A 19,462-nucleotide genomic window follows, 5' to 3' on the forward strand; every position below is an offset into this window, starting at 1 on the left:
GAACAATTTGCAGAGGTGTCCAACCTGCAGCCTGCAGGCAGCAGGTAGCCCAGGATATCTGTGTATGTGGCCCAACACAAAACCATAAATATACTCAAAACATTACTTTTTTTTTGTGATTATGTGTCAAAATGTATTTAACATGTGGTCTGAGACAATTTTTCTTCTTCCAGTGTAGTGCAGAGACACCAAAACGTTGGACATCCCTGAATTTTACAGGGAAACAACAGTAGAGTGGATAAAGCCAAGAATCAAATCAATGATTTGGAAAATAAAGAAGGAAAAAAATAATCAGAACAATGAAAAGAAAAATCCAAAAAAATGAGGAACTGGGACAACTTCAAGTACTCCAACAATTGCATCATAGGGGTCCCAGAAGGGAAAGACAAAGAACAAGAAAATGGAACTCTATTTGAAAAAAGAAAGAAGAAAACTTCCCTAATTTGATGAAGGAAATAAGATATGCAAATCCAGGAAACACAGAGTCCCAAACAAGATGGATGCAAAGAGGTCCCACTCCAAGTCACATCATAATTAAAATGCCAAAGGCTAAAGATAAAAAGAGAATATTTAAAGCAGCAAGAGAAAAGCAGTTAGTTACCTACAGGGGAGTTCCCATAAGATTGTCAGCTGATTTCTCAAAAGACACACTGCAGGCTAGAAGGGATTGGCAAGAAATATTCAAAGTCACGTAAAGTGGGGACCTATAGTCAATATTGATCTATCCAGCAAAGATATCATTTGGAATTGAAGGGCAGATAAAGAGCTTCCTAGGCAAGAAAAAACTATAGTTCTTCATCAACAAACCATTATTATATGAAATGTTAAAGGTGCTTATTTAAGAAAAAGATCAAAACTATGAACAATAAAATGGCTATAGATACCTATCTACCAACAATTGAATCTAAAAAACAAACTGAGCAAACAAGAAGAACAGAGACGGAATCATGGATAAAGAGATGTTGCGATGGTTGCCAGATGAGAGAGGAGTGAAGAGGTGAGGACAGTTCAAAGTACAAATAGGTAGTTACAAAATAACCATGGAGATGTAAAGTACAGTAAAGGAAACGGAGTAGCCAAAGAATGTATATATGTGACTCACAACGCGAAAAATGGTGTGAGGATTGCCTGAGGGAGTGGGGAGTACTAGGTGAAGGGGGTTAAAGGGGGAATAATTGGGACAATTGTAATAGCATAATCAAAAATATATAATTTAAAAATTTAAAAAATCACAAAAGGAAATAAGTGGAAGATAAATTTCTCAATAACAGAATCATCAAGTTCTTTAATAGTTGTTAAAAAAATTTATTAAAAAAACTAAACACAAACATGATTAAATACTTTTAAATTAAATTGAAGTCATGAAACTTCCTTTGTCCTTTTTACATAAAGTTTCAAAGATAAAAGGACAAATTTAATTCTAAATATTTCCTTGTTTGCTAATACTACTTTAGTAGATTATTTATTCAATCGTTTCTTTAGGTTCTCAAGGTGTTCCACATGAACATCTTCTAATGCCAGTACTGTTGCTTTAGACAAGCAGGGATTAAATGAAATAGTCATTAGACAGCACAAATCTATTAGATCTCTCTGACATTTCTGCAAACCTTCCTGGAACTTTTGGTACTGAAGAGGATCTTTTTTTAACTTTTTCATCTCTGCTACTGAAAACCCTATCAAACTAGTAAGTATTTCATCTACAAAGTCTACATCTAGATATGCAGTACCATCAGAAATCTTTGCTGCTATACTCCAAATGCCACCAGAACTTGAGAGATTTCCAGTTAAGGTTACAATAAAGGCTTTGACTTTTACTGTTATAACTTCCTTTGGTTTGCTGGCCATTAGAACAGACAAATAGATAAAGGGGGGAGAATATAAATCCATGGTGATGGAAGAATTAGTGCTGTCCTCTGAAGATCTTAAAGAACAATTCTGAAAATAGTGATCATTTTCATTAGAAATTTGTGAATTCCTTTTTGATACATAACTAACCATTTCATCATTTAAAAGTCTATTATTTAAGGACCGTATATCTGAACTGCTCATACTTTGTTTTACTTTATTATCTGTCTGTGAGTTCTTTTCTTTATTTGTAAAACCATGGTATAGGGGTGTATTATTATGAACTGAAAAAGCACTACTGTTATAGTCTGTAGGAATTAAACAACTAAAAGATTTGTCTTCATTAGTCATTTGTTCAGATAAATTTTTTTCACCACAATTATTGTTTCCATTTTTGCAAATCAGAAAAAAATTATTCGGACTATTAGGTTTATGTGAAGATCTCACTACATTTTCATCTGTGATTCTGTTCAAAGTTAATGGCTGCAATTCTTTAGTCTCCATTTTTTCTTCTTCCTGGGCAGCTTCTTCTAAAAGCAAGGCCTCCGCCAATGAAAAATCATCTAATTCCCCATCAGTGAAAGGCACAGATTGATTTGGCAGTTTCTCCTTTGGTCTTGGAGAAATAACAAGTCCTGGTTCAAAACTTGACTGTCTTGTGGGAATAGTATTTGAGGTGGCATTAATTGCTGCAAGCTCATCATTTTCATCAAGACTTGCCAAGAGTTCTTCGTCAGAAGGTCCTAACACAAGATCTTGATCATCTGTATTTCTGGGAATGCTTTGATTAGAATTATTTGGTATGACTGAAACTGTATGATCAGGTTCCCCAATTAATCTTCCAAGTACTTTTTCTTGGGCATATTCCTCTAAAAGAGCATCTACTTCTCCTCCCAATACCTTCACATTTTCTGGTTTCAGTAAGAGAACACCAAGGCGGAAAGAAATTATTCCGTAAATCAAAATTTTTGTACCTGGAGGAAGATTACTATGAAGAGCTGGAATAGGCTGATATTCCATTCCCTGCACTTGTACAATTCCGTCAGTCAGCTGTAGCATCAACATCCGTGAAGGCTTTGCTTCCCAAGGCTTTTGGGTTACTTGTGTTTCAGCTGTAATTAGTTCATTCATAGTATTCTTTCCTCTCAACTTTTGTATCTGGGAATATGCAGGTTGACTTACATCAACCAATGAATTAATCTGCAGAGCAAAAAATCCATTCAGTTCTCCTTTTGGAACTTCTAAAAGGCCATCAGGTAAAAGAGGATGCTCCAAATCTTTCAGATCAGTAAGGAGCCATTGCTCAAAAACTTGTTTATTTATTCGTGCCTGACTCAAATTAACATTATCATTTTCTTCTTGGATCCAGTTAATACATGCTTCCAGCCACAAGAGAGGTACTTTTACATGCCACGTAGCTAAAAGCCAGGTTTCAACTCTTAATGCAATACTAGTTACACTCATTCTTTTAAATAAAAATTATGTATCTGTTACCTAAAAACAAAAAACAAAAGAAGTATAATTCAGTACACTTAAATATAGTCTCTATAATTCTGGACAATGCATAAAACAGGCATAACCACACCCCTTTGATTTTTCTTGCTTCAGCATCTTAAAAGCCTTTCATTTTTTACATATGCAAATTTTAAACACCACAAGTAAGCAGATAGTATAATGAGAAAAGCAAAAGGTTTAAAAGGTAGCTCACCCAATTAGGTTCTCTGACCTAATATAAATTTCTTAACTTTTCTAACCTAGTTTTTTCATCTGTAAAATGTCAACCCACCATCTATCTTACAGAATTGTTGTGAGGATTACATGATTAACATTTGTAAAGCATAATGTCAGATCTATGAAAGACATGTAATAAATAGTAATTATTATATTAATATAACCAGATTTTAATAATTTAAAATTTGATTAAGAAACAATATCTGAGTTTGGGTCTCAGAAATATTCTAAAGTCTAATAAAAGCAGCCTCCTAATTACTCAGGCAATAGAAAAAAAGAAACAATACTCACTAAGGTTATTTTCATAGCTACGATTCATGCTCTGTTAAAATGCAGCATTGAATTTGACCATACAGCACTTAAATGTGTGATCTAAGAATAAAGTTATAACAAATAACAATAAACTCTGAGCTGATATAAAGCATCTTATTTGTTTAGCTAAATAATTTCAATAGTCATACCAGGTAAGTAAACTTATGATTTTCTCAGTATAAGACAGTAGCAAAGAAGTAGAGACAAATTAACCCTATGTTCACATGAGTGTATTTTTTCCTTCTACAGCTACAGATATCTAAAAGTGAGAATTTACAAAAGTTGTAATATGCCAGTAAGAAACTCACCATTTGGAACAGGAACATATGATTTGATGACAGAACTTGGAACTGGTTGCTCAGGGGAGTACTTGTAACATCTACTGCTCAGAAATAGCCCTGGAAGCTAAGACAAGAAGCAGTAAGCATTATAAGACAAAGCTGCAAAAAGAATCACTGACCTATTTTCATGATTGCAAGAGTTTGATGGCTTGGGTTTTCAGGCTCCTGTTATCAACCAGGGTAGAGTACAGGTAATAAACAATTTTAAAAATGAGGTTTGGAGTGATATGAACAAAAAGCTAGTGACCATGAGAAACTTCCACACTCTAGCTTGCTTCCTTGTCTACTTAATACTTACTTCATGCGCTAGTATGAAAATTAAAGGAAATCGGAGAGGACAGGGGGCAAGGGCACCAGCCCAGACACAGATATTAGGCAGCTAAGTCAGATGACCTAAGGGGCAAATCCAGTCCATTTAGGCCGCTCACACTGGCCTCAGAATCACCAGCTCTGTGGCCAGTCACAAGGAATCCAGCAGCTGCTACAGGCAGAGAAGCAGGCTGCCCAGATGACATCCAAGGTCCACAAGAGAACAGAAGCTGAACCAGGCCAAAGCAGCTCTGGCTGAAATTAAATAGCATCGCCTGCAGAGGGAGAAAGAGTTCAAGGCCAAGGAAGCTGGGGCTCTGGGATCCCATGGCAGTGGCAGCACTGAGGTGAAGGAAGATAACAAGAAGACAATCCTCCAGACCTACTTTCTGGCAGAAGAAGGGTGAAGTCCTGGGTAACCTTATGTCTTGCCTATGACTTCAGCAAGAAATCCATGAAAACTACGACATAGCCCTTGCTGGTGTGGCTCAGTGGATAGAGTGCCAGCCTGCGAATCAAGAGGTTGCCAGTTCCATTCCCAGTCAAGGCACGTGCCTGGGTTGCAGGCCAGATCCCCAGCTGGGGGCATGTGAGAGGCAACCTATCGATATATCTCTTGCACATCGATGTTTCTCTCCCTCTCTATCCTTATCTCTAAAAATAAATAGTCTTTAAAAAAACAAACTACTACATAAATAAGAGAAGAAAGAAGTACTTGTTTCACAGACTAGCATTTTATATCCTTCATGGACTCTGAAACATTAGCAAAGCTCAAGCTATTTCTTGTGAAGAGGCATTAAATTATTTCTATATATGGTAAGTCCCTTTGCTGTATGAAGAATAGCAAATGTTGCTTCTTTGTAGAAACTTAAAACTTAATCCAAAGATTTCGATTTTTACCTCATATTTCTTAGAAATTTAATTGGTATATACATTGTCTGGTTTCCTATGTCTTTTAGCTCAAGCAACATATATATTTAGTACTGACTTTTTCTCTCTTAGATGTAGTAAAAAAAATTTTTCTTTGAAGAAAGAAAGGAGGTTAAAATCTTTTCTCCCCTAAGCATTTCTTGAAGGTCGGGGGTTTTGTCTATGAGTAGTAAATAGTTACTTGTGACCTGTATTAAGCAACAGGAAGCCTTAAAATAATACTTTCTGGCTAAGGATTAGAACAATGAACAGAACTGTTTGGGCTGCTTTTAGATTCCCTTATGCAAAATTACTAGATGACAACTTAAGAACTTGTTACATGTTATTAGTTAAAAGTGAAAATTCTTTATCATGTAAAAAAAAAATTTAAAAGAGCTAGGAGAGCCAGTAAATAATCCAGTGGTTCAGAGTACAAATGTGGTACCAATCACTTTTCACTTACACACTCTGTCACCGTAAACAAGTGGTCATATTATTAATTTAACACATGATTAAAATTTAAAGTAGTACAGCCGATGTGAGAATTACATGAGTAACATGTTAAAGGAGTAAAGAAGGTCATTAAAATTACTGAGCTGGTGAATCTTTACACTGAAGAAAATGATTGAAAGTACAGATTTTTTTTTTTAATGATATATATGAAAAACAATGTAAAAATTCCAAGGTAGGGAAAAGTCCCTGGCCACTATAATGAAAATAAACCATGACAAGTCAAATCCACGTGTCTCTATAACAAATAAACCAACAATCTCTACACTAGCTTTCTGATTTAAGTGGAAGTATTTCCTATCATTGCTAAGGAAACAAAAACATTGTGTACCAACTTTTACATACAAAAGAAAGGAAAATAAGCATATTCATATTTCTTTGTATATAGATAAAGAAACTTTAGAAGGATATACAGGAAATAAAACTTTTAATATACAGCTATACTCAATAAAAAAAGAGTAAGATCTTTGTGGGCCAGTAAATAGGGCCTACATAACATGTATAGTATACATAGTATGGTCCAGAAGTAGACTATTTGCATCAAGTTAAAAGCTCAAACCCCTTGTGAAACAGCTGACCTAGCACTACTCCGGCCAGAGGATCAGGCTGAAAGCAACCCCAAAACCACACGAAAGAAAAAAACACATGGGGAAAACGCTTATCCAAAATGAGCTCTCAAACTAAAATTATGATATACTTGAGGAAAATTACTACCATGAGCCACATCAGCAGACAAAACAAACAGGAGAATTTTCACCTGGAAAGAAATTTTTTTAAATAAAAAATCTTCAATGGTTTTAAAAATCCCTTTGAGCACACTAAATATACTTTCAAAATGAGACTAATATACTTGAAAAGATAATTAAACAATAAAGCCATTTATGAAAAGCATCGATTGGAAATCTCAGAAATGGGAAACAGCCTCTGAAATTAAAAGTTGAAAAGATGGGATAAACAACAGAATAAAAACAAATGAAGAGGAGCTTATGCATTGGAATTTAGCCAGAACAGAGTATAAAGAAAGATTTAAGAAGAAAAGAAAATTTTAAAAAGCTACGTAGGGAAGATAATCACAGTTTCAAGAGGAAAAACTAGAAGAGGGGGAGGAAATATGTTTTTAAAAGATAATCAGTTGGGCCCTGGCCGGGTAGTTCAGTTGGATAAAGCGTTGTCCCAATGCGCCAAGGTTGCAGGTTGGATCCCGGGTTAGGGTACATACAAGAATCAACAAATGATTGCATGAATAAGTGGAACAGCAAATCATTGTTTCTTTTTCTCTTTCTTTCTCTCTCTCTCAAAATTCAATAATAATTAAAAAATGGTTGAAGGTGTTCAAAAAGTACAAATTTCCAGTTATAAATACTAGGGATGTAACTATATTCATCATGATGTATATATACCTAACATAGTTAACACTGCTGTATGAGATGTTAAGAAAGTTAAGAGAGTATATCCTAAGAGTTCTCATTACAAAGACAACTATTTTTTCTTTTTTTTTAAATTATATCTATGTGAGGTGATAGATGCTCACTAAACCTACTGTGAAAATCATTTCAAACCATCACTTATACAGTGATGTACAGGGTCCAGCAGAAATGATGCCTCTTTACGCACACCATATGACATTTCAGGCGAAATGTCCAAATTGAAACTATAAATTATTACTCCCATATTATTACCCTACCAACCACACTCAAGCAGTCCTTACTTCTGCCAGACCCTGTATGTCAATTATTTCTCAAAAAAAGGGGGTGGGGGATAAATAAAAGTTAAAATAAGCAAAAAATAATAATATTGAAATTTTCCTGAAAGTCAAGAAAGATATAATTCTCTGGGCTGGAAAACCCCAATACTACTAAGCACTAAGCAGCATTTTTAAAAATCCACAAGCAAATATAGCATGGCAAATGGCAAAACATTAAGGACAGAGGGCAGAAAAAATTCTTAAGATTGCGCAAGTTGGATCTAAAATTTGAGACAGTAAAAATGTAGAAAATACAAAAAGAATTCAGAGGAAAGTTTAGGTATTCCTGTTTTGTCAAGGAAGATAGAGATTCAGAGTAGGTTTAGAAATTTATAGAATATAAAGTTATGTATTTAACGGTAAAACACCCATTTTTATAACCCCTCCTGAAACTCCAGAGAACAAATTTGCAAAATTCCATAAAACTCTAACAGTCCTGGCCAGTGTGGGCCAATTGGTTGGGCATCATCCCACAAACCGAAGGGTCACTGGTTTGATTCCTGGTTGGGGCACATGCCTGGGCTGTGGGCTTTGTCCCCAGTTGGGGAGCTTGCAAGAGGAAACCAGATGATGTTTCATTCTCACATGAAAGAAGATGTTTCTCCTCCTCTCTTTCTCCCTCCCACTCTCTTTAAAATAAAATAAAAATAAATTTAAAAAAAAACTCTTAAGAACAAAGAAAATGGAAGGGGAAACAATGGCAACAAATTTTGAAAGCTGGAAAGCAGACAGGAGAAAGCTGAATTCTAAGCCATTAAGGATGGCTTATTTAAAAGCCAGAACCGACAAAAGGCAACACCACATTCATTTGGAAGTAAAGGACACTCTAAAAACATGACTGATAGAAGATTCTTTAAGACATTAAGACTGTGGTGTCCTCATCCCACATCAGTGAGACTGTTAATTTTATCTTCTAAATCAGAGGCTCTTTAGACTGGGGGACACCAGAGGACAGTTGAAGGTACTACACTGAAATTAGAACAAATTAACTCTTAAACACTAAATGCTGAACACACGCTATTCTCTTCTTCCACAAAACTCCAAGAAATAGGACTGACTAGGCCTACACTCTCCTAGGAGACTAAAACACCTTTCTTTGGACAACCTTACCACCCTAACAAAGACAAGACCTAGAAATCTGTACTAAGAGGAGAGGTTCTCTAATTAAAGTCTTTCTGAGACTGTATCAGCAAACTCAGAGTTCCAATCAGCTTTCTTTCTGATTTCCCACTCATAATTATGTCAAGATATTTGAGAAAAGCCTCTAAAAAGAAATCATAACAAAGAGAAAAAATTGCAATGAAGTGATCATGAAAGGAGACAAGAACTTCAAAAAAGCTATCATTAATATCCTCAGAGAGCAAAGACATCATACCCATGAATTAAGAATGCTATAAGAAGGAGAATTCATAGGACAAAAATGTAACAACTCTTAGAAATTTAAAATATAATCACAGAAATGAAAAACAGTAGGATGATGGAAAATAATAAAATTTCTTTGAAAAGTAAAACATCAGTACAAGGAAGTCCATGAAATAAGGGGGAATGGAAGGGCAATAATCAAAGAAACAAATTTAGGAAAATTTATAACTTAAAGACAAAAGCTTCCAGATTTAAAGGACCCAACACAATAAATAAAAATAGACATAAAACAATGCATGCCTTTATAAATTTTAGAAAACAGAAAAAGATTCTGCAAGCTTCCAGAAAGGGAAAACAAACAACAAATAGGTCACATGCAGGGTATAAGGAATGAAAATAGCTTTAGATTTCTCAATGGAAGCTATAAAGTAAATGAGCAATTCCTTCAAATTTCTGAATGAAAATTATTCCCATCCAATAAATCTCTACCCAGGAAAGCATCAATCAAGAATGACAATGAAATAAAAGCATTTTCAGATCAGCATTATACAAAACAACTTTTGTAATGGAGGGTGAATTTTAACACAATAGAAGAATAAAACAAGAAAGAAGAAGGCACAATATTCTCAACCTTGCACAAAAGAGAGGCAAAACATTACAGTAAAGGGTATTTGTAGGATGTAAAGACAAACAGCCCAGAAGACCTCAGAGGAAATTATTTTTTAAGAAGAAATTGTGTAAGACCCAGGATGTCATGTCTTTCTCTTTCTTGGTTTATACCTGTTAGTTGAAGCATTGATGCATCTCAGTGTACAAGAGATTTAACTAACTGGAGGAGTTAGGAATTGAACTAATGAAAAAATACAGAAAACTAAGAGAAAAAAAGAAAAAGACAACTTAAGAGAAAACAAAATATCTAACAGGAGAGAAAAAGTACTATTTGTATACTACATGGCTTAGTTGTAAATAACACATACCTAGTCATAATAATATACACGCTGAATACTAACCTGACAAAAACTTTAACATAACTATACAGAGGTAAAATAGCAAGACGGACAATTATGTACGAGGGTGAAGGCAGGAGGAGTAAGAAATATTCGGGAAGAGATTAATCCTCATCTCTGTAATGAAAGTCAATAGAGTAATGCCTAATACTGGAATATCAAGTATCAATATTTGCATTGCTTCCAGAGCTATAGAAGTAAACACAAAAAAAGAATCAGCTACAAATGTTGAAAGTGGTTGCCTCTAGGGAAAGGGGACAAAGGATGAGGGCAGAGGGTTGCTATTTTTCAAAATTATTCTTTAAAGTTTGATATTTTAAGTGATACATATATATAAAATTTTTATTTTCTTTGATCTTCTACATTCCACTAATTTCTTTGTACTGGTGTTTAATTTTGGGGGGAGATTTTCTTACTAACTTTCATGTATATTACTGAGTTTTTCATTTCTTCTGTTAGCAATGAATAAAAGAGTACAAGAGTACTTATATTTAAAAATTAAAGGTATAAAAGACAAAATGCTTTCCCCCTAAGATCAGGAATAAGGCAAAAATGTTCACTTTCAACATTTCAACATTGGACTGGAAGGACTGTATCAGTGCAAAAGACAGAAAAAGAAATTAAAAGTATACAAATTAAAATAGAAAAAAATAGCATTAAGAAAGACATATAGGCCAATGGAACAGAATAGAGTCCAGAAATAAGCCTTCACATATAATATCAAATTATTTTCAGCAAGAGTGCCAAGATTACACAATGGGGAAAGGACAGTCTCTTCAAAAAAAGGTGTTGGAAAAACTAGATACCCACAAGCAAGAATGGACCCCTACCTTATACCATATTCAAAACTTAACTCAAAATGGATTACAGATCTAAATGTTAAGACCTGAAACTATAAAACTCCTAGGAGAAAACGCAGAAGAAAAGTTCATGATATTGCAACAGTCAGTGATTTCTTTGATATTAAAAAAAACCACAGGTGACAAAAACACAGGTAACTAAAGAAAGATAGACAAATAGGGCTGCATCAAACTTAAGAACTCTACAGCAAAGGAAACAACAGTGAAAAAGTAACCAAAAGAAAGGGAGAAAATATTTGCAAACCATATTTCTGATGAGTGGTAAATATCCAGAACATGTAAAGAATTCCTCAACTCAACAAAAAAAATAAATCACCCAATTTAAAAATAGACAAAGGACTAAAACAGCCATCTCTCCAACGAAGACATACAAATGGCCAAAAAGCATATAAAAAGACACTCACCATCACTAACCGAAAGAGTAATGCAAATTAAAACCACAATGAGGCATGGTTGTGGAACTCTTGCACAGTGTTGGTGGGCAGTGTAAAATGGTGCAGCCACTATGGAGATTCCTCAAAAAATGAAAACCAGAACTACTATATAACCCAGCAATCCCACTTCTGATTTTATATCCAATAGAACTGAGAACAGAATCTCAAAAAGATGTTTGCACACCCACATTTGCTGCAGCATTATTCACAATAGGCAAGATGTGGGAGCAACCTTAATGTCCATCAACAGATGAATGGATAAAGAAAATGTGGTATATACACAGAAGAATATTATTCAGCCTTAAAAAAAAAGGAAATTCTGTCATATGCTATAACATGGATCAACCTTAAAGACATTATGCTAAGTGAAATAAGCTGATCACAAAAATACTCCATAATTCCACTTACGTGAGGTATCTAAAGAACTCAAACTCATAAAAATATAAAGTAGAATTGTGGTTGCGTTGCCAGAGGCTGAGGGAAGGAAGAAAGAGAAGTTGTTCAATGGACGCAAAATTTCATTCATGCAAGATAACCAAGTTCCAGAGATCTGCTATACAATACCATAATGTATATTTAAAAATTGTGAAGAGGGTAAATTTATGTTGTTTTTTATTTTTTACTACAGTAAGTGGGAAACTCAAGAAGGAAGAAGAGGGGAATAAAAAGAAAAAAAAATTACCCCTATTTGTAGATGACATGCATGTTTATGAAGAAAATGCCAAGGAATGCACAAAAAAACTGTTAGGACCTGATAAATGAGTTAGCCAGATCCAAGTGTTTATTTCATGCTCTATTTAGTATCACATTGTTTGCACTTTGGTGCTTTTTTATTGATGATTTCACTGTTTAAAATGGCCCCCTAGCATACTGCTAAAGTGCTTTTAAGGCCCTGGCTGGGTGGCTCAGTTGATTAGAGCATTGTCCCCCATGCAGCAAGGTTGCAGGTTCCATCCAGATCCTGAGTCAGGGTACACACAGGAAGCAACCAATTAATGTTTCTGTTTCCCTTTCTCTTTCTTTCTCTTTCTTTCCCTCTTCCTGCCCCCCTCCCCACCTCTCTCTCTCTCTCTCATATCAATAAATTAAAAAAGAATTTTTAAAGAGTATAAAGACAAGCACACATACACACAAAAAGACAAGCCAGACTGAGATAAGCACATAATGGACAAAAGATTTATATCCAGAATATATAAAGAATTCTAAAATTCAATTTTAAAAAAAGACAACTAATTTTAAAATGAGCAAAAGAGCCCTGACTGGTGTGGCTCAGTGGATTGAGCACGGGCCTGCAAACCAAAACGTTGCCAGTCTGATTCCCAGTCAGGGCACATGCCTAAGTTGTGGGCTCTCTCTAAAAATAAATAAATAAAATCTTAAAGAAAAAGTAAAAAATAAAGTGGGCAAAAGATTTCAATAGACATTTCACCAAAAATATGCAGATGGCAAGTAAGCACATTAAAAGATGCTCAATATGATTAGACATTAGGGAAATGCAAAATTCAAATCACAATATGAACTACACATCTATTAGCATAGTTAAAATAAAAACAACTGACAATACCAAGTACTGAAATTCTCATGTTTACTAGTGGGAATGCAAAATGGCAGAGCCACTTTGGAAAATAATTTAGCAGTTTCTTAGAAAGAAAAACATTAGCATTTTCTTAGAAAGTTAAATATTCACCTATACCATACAACCCAGTAATCATATTACTAGGTATTTACTCAAGAAAAACAAAATCTTACACTCATTAAAAAACTGTATGTGAATGTTTATAGCAGCTTTATTCATAATCACCAAATCTGGCAACAACTCACATGTCTTTCAACTGGTGAATGGATAAACAAATTGTACTATAGCATTACAATGAAATACTATCCATAACTGAAATGAATAAACTACAACAGATGCAATAACATGGATGAATGTTGCTGTAGACTGTGTCCTCCCCCTCAAATTCTTATATTGAAATCCTAACGCCCAATGTGATGGTATTAAGAGGTGGGGTCTTTGGGGCATGATTAGGTCATGAGGATAAAACTCTCATGAAAGAGCTATGAACTCTTATAAAAGAGAACCCCCTCTCCACAGAACTGCCTTGCCCTTTCCGCCATGGGAGGTTACAATAAAAAGATGGTCATCCATGAACCAGGAAATGTGTCCTCACCAGACACCCACCAAATCTACCATTGCCTTGATCTTGGCCTTCCCAGCCTCCAGAGACATAAATCTCTGTTGTTCATACCACCCAGTTTATGGTATTTTGTTAGAATAACCCAAATAGACTAAGATAATGTCAAATGTGGTATGCTAAGTGAAAGAAGACAGGCAAAGACTATGTACCATATTTTGCCATGTATAATGTGCACTTTTTTGCTCAAATTTTTGAGGGAAAAGTAAGGATGCACATTATACATGGGGTAGTACTAATTCTGTATCTATATAAATGTTTGTAATTATTTTACTTATGCTTACGTGTTAGAAGTATAACTCTAGAAAGCAAAAACAATATCCATATGCAAAATAATACCCTGGAATGTGATCATTGGTCTTGTTTCTAAATATAAATAAATAAATAATTGAATTAAAAATTAGAAGATTTTTTTCCTGAAAGCTTGGGCCAAAAACATGGGTGTGCATTATACACATCAAAATATGATGATAATGATGTGATGTGACTATATGTTTGTCAAAACTCAGAACTATACATGAAAGAAAATATGAATTTTACTGAATGTAAATTATGCCCAACAGAAGCTGAAGACAAACACCAAAAGAATAGGATATCCCAACTACCTTTCAAACTTGCTGTGGAAAACACAGAATAAAGAAAACAATCCAACAGAAGGCACAAAAGGAGCAGGCAAGCGCAATAAATAGAAACTAAGATGGTAGAAATAAGTCTAAATATGTTAGCAATCATAATGAAAATAGATCAACTCACCCGTTAAGATACTCTCAAATTGAATAAACCAAATCCAGCTGTATGCTTAAAAGATAGACCTAAAACAAAATAACATCAAAATATGAAATTAGTTCAAATAAAGGCATGTTAAAACCTCCAAGCACAATTCCATGAAGCCACAACTTAGAGGCTTCTAGACTAAAATAACTATATTTGTATAATCTAAGATTCCAAAGTGCTATCTGTTATTTTTTTTACCTCAAAAGTTATACAAGATCCATGGCTCTTAAGGGAGCTCATTTAGTAACCTATTTCCTCCCTAAAATTTAAACAATACTGTACTGGCAAATGGCCTTAGCATAATTTCCCAAGGTGTAGTAATGTGATGACAGTCAGTAAATAAACTGAAATCAGGACAAAGCTGTGCTTTGAATAGTTAAAAATTGTGTAAGTGAGGTATCAAGTATAAATGCCACAATAACAATTCAGTTGCTTGCAAAATACTTTGTACTATAAATAACTCTGGGTACAGTATATACCCCTGAATTATAAGCAACCATATAACACAAATGCTATTTTCTGCATGAATCTATTAAATACTAGGAGATAATACTGTTGATACTTCTAGGACTAGGGAAGAAACAGTAAAAAAGGAAGAAAGCCAAGTTGTGAATGAAAATGTCAAGGCTAGACAGAAAATGAAATGAACAAGGATGAATTTCAGATATTAATCCTATAATTCCAGCAGGTACAGCTATATAAACACAGGGTTTGCTGAAAATAAAAATTAAAATCTCTTATTTATAAAACTGTCAACTTTTTGCAAAATACTTTTACATCTGCAGCTATTACCTAAATTTCAAAATAATAATTTATCATAGGTAAGTATTATCACCTATTTGAGAAAATGAAATTGAGGCATGAAGATTAAGATATGAAGACCATACCTAGGAGCAGACCTAGAAATAGAACTTAAATTCTGCTAGTCTCCATTCCTATGCCTTTTTCTAGACCCTGTTGACTTACGTGGAAAGAAAATATAGTAGTATATATATAGCCGGTCCTCTTTTATATATAAAACCCACTTACATGCAAAACTTACTCATAAATGGCTATTCTATAAAAGCACTATTCTATTAAAATAAAGACTTCTCGAATTTCATTTAAATGACAAGCTCACCTAGTGCATTCCAAATTATTTCATTTACAAAATCAAGTGAAAGAAAAAACTCAGCATCACCTATTGCATCTATCTTTACGACAGCTTCAAAACAACGTTATGGTTAAGTAATACTTTTCCTTCATTATACATTTTCAAAAATATAACATATTTTAAGGCTTATGTATGCATTTACTTTTTAAGTTTTTTAAATCTATTTCGAACATGCACTTGTTTGTGATGTTGAACATGGCGAGTGACAAAACTTTCAAAAGACAGTTGGGACAAAATCTGAGAAAACACTGCTAACTAAACCATAACTAAATTGTTCTATTAATGTGTGGCAGTACTAATTAATAATTCGCTCCAAGTACTACCCTCTATGATTTGAATCTCTACTTCTGGAGCTAACTACATCCTATAATTTTATAATAATATTATCAAAACTAGGCAAAAAAAAAAAATTGCCAATGACTAAAACCTCAAAAAATAACCAAGACCTTTAAAAAGAAATGTGTTAAGAGATATTTAACATTGTGCAACCACTCAAATACAGCTAATATATTTTACCAAAAAGTCAAGAACTTTGGAGGAAAAACTGCTAAATGCACATTTGTTACACAGAATTCTTCATTTAACAGCAAAGTGAGTGAGTGGAAGGTATATTGATCTCCCCACAGCTGCATGGAATAACAAATGTAATTTAAAAAATTCTGTGTATAATAGAATTATTTCTATTACAAAAAAAGATTTATTAAATGTTTAATCAAATGGAAAAAGTGTTATCATGTGGGATCTATAATATTTAGACTGGGTTTCAATAACTGAGCCCCTCCGTAATTCAGTATTCCATTACTTGCATCTTCTCCTTTAGAGAATTCCTAAGGTTTTTGTTCCTCCTTTTCTCAAGAAATTGAGTAACCATAGTTACTGAAGGGAGAAGCAACTCAGAGGGAAGATGTTAGCCAGGGCAGCATGGCCTCCCATCTGCTATACCCAAAAATCAGCCCCTAATCCTCGAAAATATATGCTTTTTAAATTGTACATAAGAAATACTAATATCATATGATCTACTTTTTACTTTCCAAAATTAATATTTAGAAAACAATCAGGAATGAAGACAAAAATTTATGTACCAGAGTGTTTATCATTGTTTTTGTAGTGTGGAAAAATAGGAAAACAGAAACAATCTATAGAATGGAAGGTAACAAGCATCTTATAAAAACATTTTAAAGGACTATTTAATACATGTTCATATTTCATTTTGTAACGAGAGACAAGATATAAAACTACATAAATCTTAATCCCCACTAATTTTACAATCATAAAAAAAATGTTTAACAAATTGACTGATATTTTGTGCTTGGTAAACTTGGCTGACCACAGTAATTCTAGATCTTGACTGTAGGAACTGAGCAGAAAGAGAATACAGTAGGAAAATTCTATCATTTACCACTAAGACAAGCATATTTAATTTATAAATTATTTTTCAGACAGCCTCACATATTTCAATTTTTAAAAAACAGAAAAAGTGGCAGAAGCACCATTCTTTTGGGCACTGCATATGGCATTCAACCAATAACTGATACTTAAAAGCAGTAACAAATATTTAAATCATAATCACTCCATGTTTCCACTATCTGCATCTACAAAGTAAAGGTAATCTGTGTTTTAACTCACTTGGAATAACTTCTAGGTAATCCCAAAATTTTGAGAAGGTATTTTCTGAAAATTAGGGGGAGAATTATATGTAATGACTGAAATCATAAAGAAGTAATCAGTGGGGCTATTTGTGGATCTTCCATAACCTACTGTAAGATAAAAAACAGGAGGAGAATAGGTTTAGGAGTTTGAATCCCAACTCTGCTATGTGACCTCAGACATATTCTTTAACTTCTCTTAGTCTTAATTTCTTCATCCATAAAACAAAGATAACCACAACATATCCACAGAACTGTAATAAGCATTAAACTACTAACACAAGATTTAACACGGGGTGGGGAATCCAAGAAATATTAGCTATAATATTTTAAATAACCATCCAGCCAGATGGTGTACAATCTCATTTCTATTATCTTATTTAAAGTAAATCCCAAACCTAAGTAACACTAGCTCTGAATCCACTTGGGAGTGCAAAATGATCATACAATTACACAAACAGTAACCATTGAATGTCTCAATATAGATGGTATACTATAGTTTGGCTAAAAACACTAGAGGATGAAAGGATGATGAAAAGACAGACTTTTCCTGTAATTTATAGAGTAAACTTAAAATGTAAATTATAAGAGGTAATGAAGAACACAAGTGGGAAAAAAATCCAATAATGGCATCTAGAAAAGGTAGTAGCTTTCACCAGTTAAGTCCAGTCAGAAGGCAGTAAAATTGGAAGGAGTTCCTGGATAGGGCTTACTTTGCATTCCTGCTCATCACTCATCACAGAAAATGATGGCTGCAATAGAAATACCAGTTTGAAAGAAAACATCATTAGTACATATCCCTATATGTGCCCATTAGTGTTAGTGAAATGTCCCAGATTTTAAATGATAGATTCATTTAAATGTTGCAAATCCTAAACTGGCAGATTAAATCTCTACAATCCACGTTTCCCAACGCCCACATATGCTCATAGATTCTTCAACACTTAATAAAAATCTTAAACCATGTATCATGGAATCAAAATGCGAGTTAAGTTTTACCTCTCAACAAGACTTATAATGTATTCTTCGTGGTGGGACCCATTAGAAAAACTGCATTTTACCCCTTAAAGAGACCTTTTATAAACTCCACAATCCCAAACACTAACTATGCTCTAACAGTGTTAACTATCCTCCCAGCCAGTAAATGGTGCTTCACGAAGTGCTCAGTTCTCCCTAACGAGAGTTTTCTTCCTAATTAGGCAAGTAAAAGATGAAGGATAGACGAAATCATAGCCATTTAAAAAAGATGCTGATTACATCTACTTTGCAGATTATTAAAGTTCCAATGCAATGAATCAGCACAAACTTGTCATAAATATATACATATATACGTGTGTTCTCCTATTAGCGGATTTAGCTTTACGTATAAATTAGAACACCTTTAACCTTCAATGTGAGTTTGGGGTTTTGGAGGAAGACTGGAGGGTTGCAGAGTCATGTTGTGAAAACTGGGTACAACCGAGCCTGGCGATTTCCCGGGTTTATCACGATTCGGGGCGATTTTAACAAAAGAAATCATCAAAGCTTAGTTCAGAGACCGTACGAAAGCCGGACACAAAGCAAGTACTGTAATATGAATACGCTAAAACGGTAACATTGGCGGACAAGGTTTTTGATGTTTTGGTCATTGCCGCATACCCTGACATGCGGTAGGATTTTTAAAGTTGAACAAACAGAACGAGGGTGTCTAAACGTATTTAGATGTTTGTATTCATTTGGGATGAATGTAATACTACTTCCAAGAATTTTTCAGATAAAGTGCAGCGACACTACAAAATACTTGCAGTACAGTCCCCATTAACAAAAAGACAGAAAAGAGAGGGAAAGAACGAAAGGCCTCTTCATAACAGACAGCCCTGTAAAGTCGTTTGGACATTCCCGGGTGTACTGGCTCAACGTACGTCCAAAAAGACAAGTTCTCGAAGACTCTGCGGCTCACCGCCACAACCTGGCGGACCCACCCGCGTCTCTCGGGATCCTGCCCGAGCCGACCGCCAGCTGCGCCCCTCGCCCGGGCCACGCCTGATGGGCGTAGCGGCCTGTTACAAATAGCTGGTTTCCACGGTGAGGGCCAGGCCAGTGGGCGGGCTGCACTTACCGACCCGCAGCTCGCCCCGCAGCCCGGCGGTAAGGGGGTACGTGCAGGAAGGGAGGACACAGTGTGGACTGTGGAGAAGGGGGAACTCGTCTTGGCCTAGCACCGACCTGGGAATCCCGCCTTCCCCTCGCGGAACAGCAGTTCCCGCGCCGCGCGACTCTGAAAACGGAAACCGCACCGCAGCGCTCCCTAACTCTATTTTGCCTCTTCCCGCCCGACCGACGCGCGCTCA

At 35.0% G+C, this 19,462-nt stretch overlaps 1 protein-coding gene across 3 annotated transcripts; it reads right to left on the reverse strand.

Annotated features, from left to right (window-relative positions):
- Positions 1-1,437: 1,437 nt before the first annotated feature.
- RMI1 (RecQ mediated genome instability 1) lies at positions 1,438-19,351 on the reverse strand. Of its 3 annotated transcripts, none has more exons than XM_054582963.1 (4): positions 19,338-19,351; positions 14,313-14,371; positions 4,197-4,293; positions 1,438-3,339 (listed from the first exon to the last, which is right to left on the reverse strand). In XM_054582963.1, exon 4 carries the CDS (start codon positions 3,307-3,309, stop codon positions 1,459-1,461), a length of 1,851 nt encoding a protein of 616 aa, XP_054438938.1. In that variant the 5' UTR covers positions 3,310-3,339; positions 4,197-4,293; positions 14,313-14,371; positions 19,338-19,351; the 3' UTR covers positions 1,438-1,458. The 3 variants fall into 3 exon arrangements, with proteins under 3 accessions (XP_054438938.1, XP_054438937.1, XP_054438939.1); XM_054582962.1 differs by lacking the exon at positions 19,338-19,351 and adding an exon at positions 17,113-17,476; XM_054582964.1 differs by lacking the exons at positions 4,197-4,293; positions 14,313-14,371; positions 19,338-19,351 and adding an exon at positions 3,868-3,925.
- Positions 19,352-19,462: the final 111 nt, after the last annotated feature.

Source organism: Pteronotus mesoamericanus, unplaced genomic scaffold (assembly GCF_021234165.1).
Source record: "Pteronotus mesoamericanus isolate MK-2021 breed Mesoamerican mustached bat unplaced genomic scaffold, CSHL_Meso_final contig_73, whole genome shotgun sequence".
NCBI classification, from domain to species: domain Eukaryota; kingdom Metazoa; phylum Chordata; class Mammalia; order Chiroptera; family Mormoopidae; genus Pteronotus; species Pteronotus mesoamericanus.